The sequence below is a fragment of the Curcuma longa genome, unplaced genomic scaffold, assembly GCF_044706935.1.
Source record: "Curcuma longa cultivar G26 ecotype Majalengka, Jawa Barat unplaced genomic scaffold, ITB_CL_G26_1.1 contig_21901, whole genome shotgun sequence".
Taxonomy (NCBI): domain Eukaryota; kingdom Viridiplantae; phylum Streptophyta; class Magnoliopsida; order Zingiberales; family Zingiberaceae; genus Curcuma; species Curcuma longa.
The window spans coordinates 26,831-40,923 of record NW_027431765.1 but is presented as its reverse complement, the minus strand read 5'-3'; the positions used below and the strand labels follow the sequence as shown (position 1 = coordinate 40,923).

Below are 14,093 nucleotides of genomic sequence, written 5' to 3'. Positions count from 1 at the left end.
TATATATAAGTAAATTCATAAGCCTAGCAGAAGACAAATAATACATCACTCATAATAAACATCACTTTAATATTTGTTACATGGGAAATTTAATATTTAACGATGAATTTTTTTAGCAATTTAATATTTGTTTTTTAATGTATAATTCATAATTTTTTGTTTTTATGTTCAGTTGCATAATTTCTTTCATATTTCTAGATTCGTTTTTTTTCTTTATTTTTTTTAATATGGGATTTGGGAATATTGATAAAACCCCAATTAAATGGGTTAAACCATTTTGTATAGAAAAAAAATGAATTTATTGGGCCTGTACGCTTAGTCGGATGGGTTGGACCGAGATGAGCGGGACTCCGAACCGAGGTGATAACTCGAGAACGAACCCGAACCAGTTTCGTCGGAACCGAAGAAGAGCTCAGCCAACCGCCACCGCACGACCTCCGACGAAAACCTCGCCGCCTCGCCCTCCTCCAGCGTTGGTAGAACCCCCGACACACCGGAAGCACCATCCTGCTCACTGCCTCCCTCCATCCCAACGTCCGTCACCACCCACCCAGCCTGCACCGCCCACGCTGCCTCCACCGCCGCGACGAATGCCCTCATCTATTCCAACGCCTCTTCGGCGCTAACCTTTGCCACCACCTTCCCCCACAGGATCCTCTTGTACCTCGCCACGTGCTGCCTCGCCTTCACGTCGTGACGCGTACTGTTGAAATTAAATAAACTTAATTTTTTATGTATACGGATGTGAATGAATAGTTCGTTCATTAACTCTGGAGTATTATTCGAGTTAATACAGGATGGATGGTTAAATCATCAATTTATCAATTTTAACGTGCACGTTCCTTGAGGATGGTTGCTAAAAAGATCTAAAAAAATATTTAGAGTTAGAATGACATATCCCGATAAACCACTTCAATACTCAAGTTAAGATTTTATGATGAAGAAATTTAATGACTTGAAGAAATTAGGATTGTATGTGCATATCCGTGCTCCTAGGTATAAGTCCTCTTTTATAGAATTGTTAATATCCGTTTAAGATATATTTTAAAATATTCATTTAGAAAGATTTTAAAATATTATTTCTTATTCTCCAAGTGAAACGATCTTAGGGTTTCCTAATTTTAAGGATAAACCAACTTTACGACTTTATGTCGTATGACACGTGGAGGTAACAGATTTTTACCACATCACAAATATCCCCAATTAGTCTAGTCGAAAGGAGGTATAGTCCGACTGACTGGACTATGTTGAGTTATCGTCAAAATACCTTGATGAGGTGTCATCACTTCGTCACATATAGATGAAATGGCTATAACAGGATCTCAAGCTCGGGGCTCGGTGCTCCAAGCCTATTGTAAGGCAAAGTCGCGAGCTTGGAGCTCGGTGCTCTAGGCTTGTCGTAAGGCGAAGTCGTGAGCTCGGGATGAGCTCGATTTTTCAGTCAGTCATAAGCTCGATTTTTCAGCTTGTTATAATATAAAATCGCGAGCTCGGGGCTTGGTACTCCTGACCTGTCGTAAAACAAAGTCACGAGCTCGGGGCTCGGTGCTCCTGGCATGTCATAAAGTAAAGTCGTGAGCTCAGGGCTTGGTGCTCTAGCCTATCGTAAGGCAAAGTCGCAAACTTGGAGCAAGACCTATCATGAGGTGCTGAGCTCAGAAGCCTGTTGTATCGTAAGGCAAAAAGTCGCGAGCTTGAGACTTGGTGCTCCAGGTCTGTCGAAGGCAAAGTCGCTTGTCGTGAGACTCAAGGCAAAGTCAGCTGAGCTGTTCGTCTGCAGTAAGACAAAGTCGGAGCTCAAGGCTCGATGTTCCAGACTTGTCGTAAGATAAAGTTGCGAGCTCGAGGCTCAGTGTTCTAGGCTTGTCCTAAGGCAAAATCGCGAGCTCGGGGCTCGGTGTTCCAGGCTTGTCGTAAGGCAAAATCGTAAGCTCGGAGCTCGGTGTTCCAAGCCTGACGTAAGGCAAAGTCACAAGCTCGGGGCTTGGTGTTCCAAGCCTGTTGTAAGGCAAAGTCGCGAGCTCGGGGGTTCGGTGTTCCAGGCCTGTCACAAGACAAAGTCGTCAGCTCAAGGCTCGGTACTCTAGGTCTGTCGTAAGATCAAGTTGTGAGCTCGGGGTTGGGTGTTCCAAGCCTGTAGTAAGGCAAAATTGCGAGCTTAGGGTTCAGTGTTCAGACCTGTCGTAAGACAAAGTTGTGAGCTCAGGGCTCGATGTTCCAGGCCTGCTCTAAGGTAAAGTCGCGAACTCGGGGCTTGGTGTTTCAAGCATGTCGTAAGGCAAAGTCGCTAGCTTGGGGCTCGGTGTTCAAGGCCTGTTGTAAGGCAAAGTCGTGAGCTCGGGCTCAGTGTTCCGTGCCCGGTGTAAGACAAAGTCGCTAGCTCGTGGCTCGATGTTCCACACCTATCGTAAGACAAAATCACGAGCTCGAGGTTTGGTGTTCTAGGCCTGTCGTAAGGCAAATTCGTGAGCTCGGGGGCTTGGTATTCTAGATCTGTCGTAAGGGAAAGTCATGAGCTCGGGACTCAGTGTTCCAGGCCTGTGGTAAGGCAAAATCGCGAGCTCGAGGCTCGATGTTTTAAGTCTGTCGTAAGGTAAAGTCGTGAGCTTGGGGGTCGATGTTCCAAGCCTGTCGTAAGGTAAAGTCGTGTGCTTGGGGCTTGGTGTTCTAAGCCTGTCGTAAGGCAAAGTCTTCAGACTTGGTGTTCCAGGTCTGTCCTAAAACAAAGTTGCGAGCTTCGAGACTTATGTTTTCCAGGCCCATCGTAAGGCAAAGTCGCGAGCTTGAGGCTCGATATTCCAGGTCTGTCGTAAGAAAAGTCGTGAGCTCGAGACTCGGTATTTCAGACATGTCGTAAGACAAAGTCGCGAATTTCAGACTCGGTGTTCCAGGTCTATCGTAAAGCAAAGTCGTAAGCTCAAAGGCTCGGTGTTCTAGACCTGTCGTAAGGCAAAATTGCAAGCTCAGGGCTCGGTATTCCAAGCCTATCGTAAGGCAAAGTCGCAAGTTCGAGACTTGGTGTCTCACAGACGATGTCAATTTATTCTGATCAATACACCGTGAATGATCAATCTACCGATTCATGAACTATTAACATGCATGCTTCTTGAAGATAATCATCTGGAGAGATAAAAAGACTGAAAAATATTCAAAAAGAGAATCAAAATGACATCGAAAGTGGATGCCAACAAATCACTCTGATGTTGTCTATCCATTAACTAGAGTATATTCTTATATTCTTAGTATTACAGTGTTGTAGTAAGCCACCTCAGTGGACAAATAAGAGACCTATGTTCGATTACCAATTGAAGCACTACATTGTTTTCAGATGGGTGATGAGACCAAATGTCGGATGCTGGGTGATCGACACAGTATACTTTTAAATTTACTGGGTGGATGAATCAAAGGAAAGACCATCCACCTCTCTAGTACCAATTGGGTCAACTTAGATATCTAAATTAATAATAATAATAATAAATGTTATTTAGTTCTCCTGCATTCTCCTCCGCTATGAAGAATCAATTTCATTCGACCCGGAGAAGAGCTCAGCCAACCGCCGCCGCACGACCTCCGGCGAAAACCTCGCCACCTCTCCCTCCTCCAGCGCAGCCCTCCAGCGCTGGTAGAACCCCCGATACGCCGGAAGCACCATCCCGCGCACTGCCTCCCTCACCTCCTCCCTCATCCCTGCGTCGGTCACCACCCACCCAGCCTGCGTGGCGCACGCTGCCTCCACCGCCGCAACGAATGCCCGCATCCGCTCCCGCGCCTCTTCGGCGCTGACCTCCGCCGCTGGTACCTCCGCCGCCACCTTTACCCACGCGATCATCTCGTACCTCGCCGCGTACTGCCTCGCCTTCACGGCGTGCTGCGCCACCCACTCCTCGCCCAACAGCCCCCTCAGCCGGCAGTGGCGTACGGTGTTCACAATGAACTGGAGGTTGTTCGCCAAGAAGAGGTACGATTGGGCGGCGTCCCGGTACGCCGCCGCCTTGCTGTCGAGCTTGCAGAGGAGCACCAGGATCAGCCACGCCAACCGCCCAGCGATCCCGGATCGATTACTGTCGGAGGAGGTGGACGATGAGGAGGAGAAGGAGAAGGAGGACGCGAGCGACGACGTCCTTGTCTCCACCTCCGCCGAAGAGTCCGAGGCGTCGAAAAAGAAATCCGGGTGGAGGCCAGGCTTTTGAAAGGGCAACACCGCGTAGATCTCGGCGAGGGTGGAATCGTGGTCGGAGAGTTCGGCGATGTATTTCATCGCGCGACGAGTGAGCGGGTGAATCCTGACGCCGGGAGTGGTCACCTTGGAGTGTTCTTTGTGGAGCGCCGCCTCGAAGTCGGCGAGCGTGGCGCGGACGACCTCCGCGAGCTTGGTGAGCGAGGTTAGGGCTTGGTCCCGGACATCCTCCGTGGACACGAACGAGAACACCGTGTTGATCTCGGGCAACAGCTTGGAGACGGCTTCGTAGAGCTCCAGGATCCAGAAAACCTTCTCCGTCGACCGTTTGGATTTCGTGACCAAATCCGGAAAACGGAGGAACTCCCTGGCCGCCTCTCCGGCGACGTCTACGAATACGGCCTCCCTTATGGTATCGAAGCCGGAGAAAATGTGGTCCAGGAGTATCCTCTCTCCGGCGAACAGAGTGGTGACGGCCACGTGCGAGGCGGCGAGCCAAGATCGGATTTTTATCTCGAGCAGCGGCCAATCGAGCTTGTGGACGTGAGAATTAGGCGCGAGCAATTCGAACCCAAGGCGGTAGAGTCCCTCGTCGACGATGGATTTCCGGAGGACCTTGTAGACCCGGACGCACTCCTTGCCGTACCCGACGGAGATCATGGTGTCGGCAATGGCGCGGAGGTCCTCCATGGCTGCGGCCGCCTCGTTCTCGACCTCGCGAATGGAATCTCCGGCGGCTCGGACCTCCTCCTCCTCAGACTCCTCGGAGACGCTGGATTGGGTGGAGGAGCGGGTAGAGACGGACTCGGGATCGAGGCGGTCGCGGTTGGCGGCGAGGATCCGATAGAACTCCTCCTCGAGGCGGCCCATGGCGGACTGCAGCAAAGTTTGTCCGCTCACCAACGCCGACTTCACCTCCGGCGACCTCCCAGCGGAGGCAAACTGCAGCATGGCCCGGTGGACGCCGCGGACGGCCGCGAGGAACTCGAGCGCCTCCGCACGATCACCATCGAACAAAAAAGCGTTCTTGGCACCCGGACGCCACCTGGCCACCACAGCCTCCGCCGCCATGTACTCCGCCATCAACGCGTGCGAGGAAGCCTGCGGCGGAGGCCGAGGAGACGCAGCCGGGGACGGACTACCGACCAGGTCCTGGCTATGGCCATGTCGACCGAAGGAGTAGGAAGGCAAGAGGCTCCTCATCCCCATCCTCGGCATGCTTGCCCTCTCCTCCTCGATCTCTCTGTAAGCTTCGTTCCACAAGCAACACAGAAAGCTCAACATTTATAGATTCTGCAGCAGGACGAAGCGCCGTTGTTGGACTGTTCAACGAGGATGGACATTTCTGTCCCCACGGGCATAATCGAGTTGGATGATAGATTGCCACACAACGACGATGGAAATTTCCAAAGTCTTCCGGGGGATCTAAAGATCTTTGATTTTGTGGACGGGGTTTGGCTTGCTTGTGCTTGGAAGCTTCCAGATGTGTGTGTGGCAGCGTGGGAGACGTAGTTGGGATAGTTTGACATCGAGACGTTGACTTGTGAAATCATGAAATTTTTCACTCAACCGAAGAGGACGACGTGGAGGAAGAGGAAGAGGAAGAGAGGAGGAGCAGCGGAAGTAACGGATTGCCCTTGGGCACACGACAAGTTGACAAGTGGCGAGGGAGAAAAATCATTAAGAGCATCTCCAATGCTCATCAGTTATAACACTAATTAAAAAATAAAAAATAAAAAATAAAATGCACGTGGAGTGGACCAATCAGAGGCTGACCCATCTCGAGATTATTAACATCCCATTAATAAGCCATTAATCAACGTTGCAGCTACCCTAACAGATATTTAGTTTGGACAAGTGGCAACTTTATTTTCATTTCGGTTAAAAGGCATTTTATTTGTAAAAAAAATCACCTCTTTTTATCAAAAATTAGATTTATTTGCATTGTTAATAGACAAGCAAATGGATAACAAAAACTACAAATTTTAGTATATAAAAGAAAAAAATGCCAAAAATATAATTTTCATTTTTTTCATCAAGTAAATCAAGAATCGAGCATAAATGGAAATGAGGTCAAATGTGACTTAACTAGTGAAGGTTTACCTTCTTGTTCAACTTTGCCGAGTCAAATGTGACCTTCTTGTTCTACTCTACCGAGTCAATTAATTAATTAATTAACTTTTCGAAATTGATATCTTTGATTAAAAAAAAAACAAGACTGAGATAAGAGCACTAGAGGTTATTAAGATACACATCAACATATTTCTTTCTTTTTATGAAAAATTTAGATGGCATGTCTACGACGAAATCGAGGTAATACTTTCTTTATAGTGGTCAATTATAATTTCTTGATTTATCTTTCTCATAGATGATCATGAAATTGATCGTGTGAGACTGTTGGAATTAGGGATGACAACGAGTTCGGGGGTTCACGGGGAGGCCTTCTCCATCCCCGTCCCCGAAACCCAAACTCATATACCATCCCCGTCGGATATCATAATTTAAATACCATCCTCGTCCCCGTCGGATTTCGGGTATCCAGCGGGTTTCGGGGATCCCCACGGGTTTCGAGGGTGATTTTCTCCACGAGTATTTCCATGGGTATTCCCATCCCCATCCCCGTCATAACATATTTAAAAAATATTTTTTAAAATTTATTACCTTTTTTATTAATTAAAAAAAGAAAATATTATTTATTTTAGAAATAATGAAACTATAGTATTCAAATAAGTAATTATCAATATGATTTATTTTTTCATTTGATATAAGGATGTAATCAAATTAATGAATCTCAATGAATGAAATTATCAAAGTGGGGTTTGAGGATGGGGATGGGGAATATTTGGAATACCATCCCCGACCCATCCCCGCTTTCTGAGATTTGGGAATTCCCCATTCTCATCCCCGCTTTCTCGGATTCGGGGATTCCCTGGTCAAAATGGGTTTGGGGAACGGATTCTCCATCGAGTCCGGGTCTAATTGTCATCCCTAGTTGGAATGACGAATTTCGACCTTTTGCTAAGAAATAGTCTCTAAATAAGATCAAGTCAAATCGAAAGATTATTCTATGGACATTATATGCTCCTGTTTAAACTTGTTCACGGTCAATTTGACATCCCTGATTCTATATATGCATGCACGAATGCATTGATATAGTGTTTAGACTTTTATGCAACTTTTTATTTGAAAAAGAAAACCATGATCCATGTGACTTTAATTTGCTAGTAATCAAAGATTATTTACAGATTTATTTAAGTTGTTTAGAAGGAAGATATTATCATTACTGTCAAAGTTTATTCTGAATTTTAATTCTCAAATTTAAAGTATACATGAAAAAAAATTAATCTTGGTTTATAGGGAAAAAAACTTAATCAACAATTATATATAAATACAGGTGGAAGAAGACTCTTGACCATTAAAAAAAATAGAATTGTCACAATTCTCTATATTAATTTTTCTTTATTCTTAGATTCTTGACTTGAAACCTTCTTTTTTCCAATCAAGACCAAATGCAACTGAAGAAAGAACTCACAAATATACAACTCCAAAGTAACTGAAGCCTCAAAGTCATCAGTCTTACAAAGCACATATCCACACAGAGCCTAAGGACTTTGAATGCATCTCGAAATATATATATAAACTAATTGTAGAACCTTCATCTCCCACTTGTGGTGTTCTTCCTCACGGCATGATCAGGTCAAACAAAGAAAAATAGAGAGAGTTTTGTCAACTGCGTAGAGTATTCTCTACCTCTGGCAGAAGTCTCAATACATCATAAACTAAACTAAAAGAAGAAAGGCACTGCTTTCTAGTTAAAATATCATCTAAATTCTGATGCACAATCACTTTTGAGAGGTTTGAATCCGCATAAAGATGGATTAGCAGTGTTACTCAAGCATCACAGATTGAGAAACTTAAATTTTGAGATTTAGGGCCTTCAAGAAGAGCTGCTTAGAACTTAATTAATCTCAGTTTATATATTTATATTCTAGTCAAGTCTCAATTATGATAACTGCATAAATTTCACGGTTAGAATATACATCACATGTATTTTGAGGGTGAGCATCAAAAAACTGTTGTAAATTTTCGAGAAATGGGCTCCTAAACATCTGCTAGTTGCTAAATTGGAGTGGAGTTATGAGATAACTAGGATGGGTGATTGTTACCACCAAAGTAGCTTGAAGAAAATGATGCCTCCATCACCAAGCTGTCATAGAAGCTCTATGCTAAGAGAAGCTCACTGACAAGTTCGTGCAAAAGATCGGCATTTAACATCTCCTCAATATCTATAGCGACCACATCGGCATCATATTTCCAGCCCAACCATGCTGGCTCAAGGATCTTCTTTTCCTGACTGCATTGTAGCTCTTTCCTTTGCTTCACCACCATTTGCCACACAGCTTCAACAAGACTTTTGCTGTCGTATGTTGGTAGACTTAGCTTTGATATAGTAACCCCAAGGTGGACATCTGAGTATGAGGTAACTAAATCTGCTAGACTGCAATTTACAAGATCGAACAACAATCTTCGTTCTGATCTTGACCATGAAGAAATTGCACCATACTTCTTCTCGAGATTAACAAAAACACTTTGGTCTAGAGCAAACCCGAACAAGCAGTGCTCTTTTAAGAGCTTATTGTCATGAATACTTTTGGTTCCTGACACCAAAAATATGTCAAGTAGGTATGTGAAGTCTCTATCATCAATATCTCTGAATCTTACTTCAGGTAGACCTACTAAAGGTAGAGGCACACAATCGTCTTCATCGCTTAGCAATAGAACCTGACTTTCCTCTGTACATGTAGCGGCCGATTCCATTTTTAGATGCTGAAGTTGCATTCGTAGCTCTGCAATTTAGCCAAAGTAATCATAAACAATTTTTAAAAAATTAGGAGGAGAAAATCAATGGCAGTTCTGGTGGCTTGCCTTTAAGATCTGCACTCAATCTTTCAAAGCAACCTGAGCTACAAGTTTCATCTTCATACGGAGTCTCTAGAACAGAGACTGGACTAGGCTGTTCAAGGTCATTGGATCTTAGAGGTTGTAATTTGGCAATATGGTCACTTGATTTTTCCTGGAGAGAAGAATTTGCATTTTATAAATTGATAGTCTTACATATTCTATAATGGCATAAATATATGAAATGATTCATGCATGAAACAACAAACAATAAGTCTTTTTCTTGAATTAGTTGAATATATAAGTGATGGTTTATTAGACAATAATAAGACAATGAAACAGAAAGTATACAAGAGAGCTGTTTGATCATATCAGTCTATAACACCCCACAAGTGTCAACTGATGGCTGTGCCAGTGGCAAGATACATGATATTACTCCCCAAACGTCTATATATATATAACATTCTTGATACAGATCTGTTTGATAATGTGAAAGGACTAGATCTATAGCGAATTATAATGTTTCTTAGATATCATATCTATGCTATATATATGATCTGTTTGATAATGTGAAAGGACTAGATCTATAGCGAATTATAATGTTTCTTAGATATCATATCTACTAAAGAAAACTTTACCAAAGAACTAAAACAGCAGAGGAGCACCTGAAGTACTATATCCTTATCATAACCATATCGATTGTCTTGTGGAACATGAAATGCAGACTTCGTTGCTTGCTCCTCCCGAGTGGTCAAATGCCATACCTTATCTCTAGGTATAGGAATGAAGGCACTATCATTTAGTTGATATCTCTGGTCCATGGCAGGATCAGTAGTTGCAGTGTTTAACTCAGTCTTGGTGAGAAGATCTTCCACATGAACTCTCTTTCTAAGTCCCTCTGAGTTAATATGAATCTCCCGTTCAGGTACCATATTTTTCACTGTGACGTAGTCAGCTAGTTGATAATTATAGTTTTGGTGCTCAGATTGCTTAGCTGACAGTGAGCCTGAAGAAACATAGGATTTTATGTCTGCTACATCTTTGATTATAGTGGTGCTACCGCCAACTCTTTTTCTGTCCCCAAATTTCGCACTACCTGAAGCTGGAAGTGAATTGGGTCTTGAAGAAAATATGGAGCACCCATCTCTTGGGGCATCCTTGCTGCTAGCACCAAACTGACAGCTCCAACTATCAAGAATTTCATCTCTAGATAAGTATTCCGTTGATACGTTTTTACTATTCAAAAAATCCACAGTAAACTTTCCAGTCTCTTCCTCCGATAGTTCAAGAGTTTCACCAGGTGTGTTTGAGCATCGAGGAATAAGTCCCAAGTTCTGAACCTCATGGCCCACATTCCATCTCTCAGAATAGTGGTGGTTCAGATCTTCCATGCTCACGCGAGATGTAGTTGAATACATCGATGATGTGCTGAATCTGTTACCCCACTCCCCAAAAGGGTCAGGGGACTGAGGAACTGAATCTGAGCGGGTGAGTTTTGTTATGTCTGGCATCATTGTTGAGTACCTGTCTCCAGCGTACACAGTGGCTCGAGGGCTAAAATTTGATTTGCTAAGTCTATTCCTGTTATGCCTCATCTTTGGTGTGATCTTTCTGTAGTTTTCTTCTGAACCATTTACTTTGTGATCCATTTCATCCTTTTCATGGGGAAAAATATCTATATGTTCCCGTTCATGAAGCTCCTGAGTTCTTGATGCTGCAAATTTTCTGTCTTTCTTGGAACTAAACCAGAGGTTACCATGGGTTAAAAAACTAGCCTCTGCAACCTTTTGTGTTTTCTCAAGGGTTGGTTTCAAGATAACAATATGAGCAGGACGAACAGCAGTTCGGGATCTGCTCCTCTGCAGTGACAATGAATTATATGGTACAGAGCCTGTGTCTTCCTCAACATGGCATTTTCTAAGTCTTGCTGCATGTGTCTTAGAAGAGCCTGTGATTTCCTGATGCATATGAGCAAACCTATCATTACTTTTTCCTGTTTTGGATGACCAACACTGAACTTTATCCCTCCCATTCTCGGTCCTACATTTAGATGGTTTTAGTGTTGCAATCTTACTTCGATGAGATGAGGGTGCATGTTTCAGATCTTCAAGATGCTTTGCAAATAAAGAGTTGGAATCTTGGAGAAGTTCCCAAAAAAGATCCTTGCTTGAATCTGTAATTCCAAATGTACCACTGAATTCTTTATATTTGTGAAACAATTCAATGGCTGATTGCCCACTTACATCCATAAAGTCCTCCCTCGCATTCCTCACATAATCTTCATATGCTCTTTGTCTATGTTTTGCCATCGTATCAGAGTAACTTGCCTGCTTCTTACTTTTGTTTGCATTGCTTATCTCAAAAACCTCTTTGAGCTCTTGCCTCTCCTTGTGTTTCCATTGCGAGCAGTCCTTAGCATCCACATAATTTCCGAAAAGGCCTGGGCTATTCGTATTCTTCTTTTGTTTGACAAGAGAGGGGCATGAATCAAGACCCATCAGCTTAGCAATTAAACTGGGTGAAGAATGCTTAGTTTCTTTCCCTTTCGACAACTCTTCCTCTATCAAATCCTTTATCAGAACTTCACTGGTTTTCTTGGATGGGCTTTTCTTTATCCTATTATCAAACTGAAAACATAAGAGCAATAGATCATGTTAGTGCAGAGTTGTACTGAAGGACTTCAATTGAAAATAGCAATACGATGGCAAGCCATATTTCGGAGATGCAGGAAAAATTAACTAAATGAAATTGATCATCAGAATTTTGGAATATAAGAACATAAAGAAGAAATCCAAACTCATAGAATCTTCCCCTCTTACAAAACCAAATGAACTTGGCAACAAGATTTATTACAAAAACATGAGAGATCAACACTTACAGAATGCTCTTCTGCTAAAAAACTTATGTAACGACCAGAATCACTTGCTATGCATGTGTCATTTAACTGTTTTCTGAAGCCATAATGACCTGAAATGAGAAAATATCTTAAAATGATCATTCAAATTGCATGATACTATAAATTTCAGGCTTGCATCACCTGAAATAATGATGAAAAAGTAAATGTTACTATCAGAGTACAGTATCCCTATTACGAGACAATAACATTTCAGCACTCACAAACAACATTTCTTCAAATTTACAGAGGTTTTACAAATTGAAAATTTGTAAGAAATCTATTAACCTTTAACACAGAAGAAGTCAAAAGGAAATTAAATCTGATATAGGAAAAATTGTCTGAAAAATATTAACAGGGCATGCATTCACCATATTCATCGCAAAGAAAATCAGCAAAGTTCCTACAAGGAGAATTGTATGTTTAAATATATACATTTTTCAAGTTAGCAGGAAGCTAAGTTGTATTAATATGAACCTACTTTTAGACTTAAATCAATTTATGCAATGGAGAAAGACCACCTGTGATGATGAATGTGGAATTACGCAATATATGGAGTAAATTATCATGCTATGAAATTGGAGGCTACCTTGTCCACACTACTAATGATTTGGAGCTGAGTTAAGCTTTTGAATTGACGAGAATAAGAATTTATATGGCACCACAATTTAGGAAAATTGAATAAGGGCCCTGATTCTGGTCTTTTCACGTTAATGAGTTGGTTAGTTTCAACATTGAGGTAGGCAATGGCTGCTAAGATCTACTTTCTCATCCATTTTCTCACAAGAACATTGAGAAGAATTTGGCTATACAACTATAGATATTAAGAAAGCTGCCATAATCAGACAGAAATTAGAGTAAATTTAGCTGCTGGGACATACAAATATGACAATTTAACAAATGTGAAAGATGCTTCTAAACTTTATGCATCCTTAATATCTTTGCAGCTGAGAAATCTTTTCTTCCTTTCTTTACTTTCTGATAACATTAATAAAAAACTTATTGGAATCTGATCTTGATAGAGTTGTGAGAGGTAAACGCAATATTGAATTTACGGGGCAAAAACGAACAAGCAACTTGAAAAAGAGTAAATGTAATAAAGTTCTAAAATGTTCATAGTGGCATATGAGATGACTGGGATTGAGAAAATGACCTTCCAAGCTGAGAAAGCAAATACGACATCAACCAGAAGTTCACTGTACCAAAACAGGGTGCGAAAAACTGTTTTTTTTCCTAGCAAGGAAACGGCTAAACATGTCGTACGAATAGTGTACTCGTACTTCGAGCCGAGAACGACAATGGAACTAAAGAAGCAATCCCTTCCCAAAAAATTACAGACAGCAATAACATGACAGAAGGAAGTAACACAACAATCGGTCTTGGAAAAGAAGAACTGAATGAAACAAGAAATTCTTGCATAAGTATGAAATTTCTTCAAGGCTCTGATCGGAAGGGTCGCATCTTTCGAGACCCACAAAAGAAACCCCTTTTTTTTCCTCAAATGGCACGCCAAAAAGCAGAACACCTCGATTACAAAAGGAGACGAAAAAGAAGCTCGCTTGTTTTCCATGCTCAGAGGGATCCTATACACAGAAACTCCAAAAACCTAAAGAAAGATCAAAACTTGGCGACAAATTGGAGCTCCAACAAGGAATAACTAAAAGAAGAGCACCTTCAGGTGGAGCTGAGCTGATGGAGGCCCGACGCAGGCCGAACTCCTCGGCAGCCGGTGCAACCTCCCGGCGGCGCTGTCTGCTTCTCTGCTGCATTGTGCTCTTGCTCCCCTCAACGGCTAAGCATTCCAAGTTCTCCGGCCTCGAAGGATACCTCCAAGGAGCAAGCGAAGCGGGCATCGAGATCACGACAGCGAAACCACGGAGCAGAGATCACACGGAACAAATCGAGAGAAGAGCAATAATCGCAAGAATGATTGCAATCATTGGTGAGGGCGAAGGGCTCGGAGACAGTGGCGTGCAATGAATGAGCAACCAAGCGGCGATGCAACGAAGCCAAGAGAAGCATTAAAACGAGTACCCGACACGACATTCGACTGTTTTCCGATTACGAAAGTTAAACCCCCGCCTCGTAATTGGACGAAACAATGGACCCCACTCCGCTACTGGA

At 42.9% G+C, this 14,093-nt stretch overlaps 2 protein-coding genes across 2 annotated transcripts; both read right to left on the bottom strand.

Moving 5' to 3' along the window:
* Window positions 1-3,444: 3,444 nt before the first annotated feature.
* Window positions 3,445-5,395, bottom strand: LOC141817787 (exocyst complex component EXO70H1-like). The gene has a single exon (XM_074705413.1). It carries the CDS (start codon window positions 5,393-5,395, stop codon window positions 3,509-3,511), a length of 1,887 nt encoding a protein of 628 aa, XP_074561514.1. The 3' UTR covers window positions 3,445-3,508.
* Window positions 5,396-8,128: 2,733 nt separating this feature from the next.
* LOC141817785 (uncharacterized) lies at window positions 8,129-13,944 on the bottom strand. The gene is made up of 5 exons (XM_074705410.1): window positions 13,642-13,944; window positions 11,955-12,043; window positions 9,742-11,703; window positions 9,104-9,251; window positions 8,129-9,024 (listed from the first exon to the last, which is right to left on the bottom strand). The coding sequence occupies exons 1-5, from the start codon at window positions 13,820-13,822 to the stop codon at window positions 8,399-8,401; spliced, it is 3,006 nt and encodes a 1,001-aa protein (XP_074561511.1). The 5' UTR covers window positions 13,823-13,944; the 3' UTR covers window positions 8,129-8,398.
* Between the last annotated feature and the right edge of the window lie 149 nt (window positions 13,945-14,093).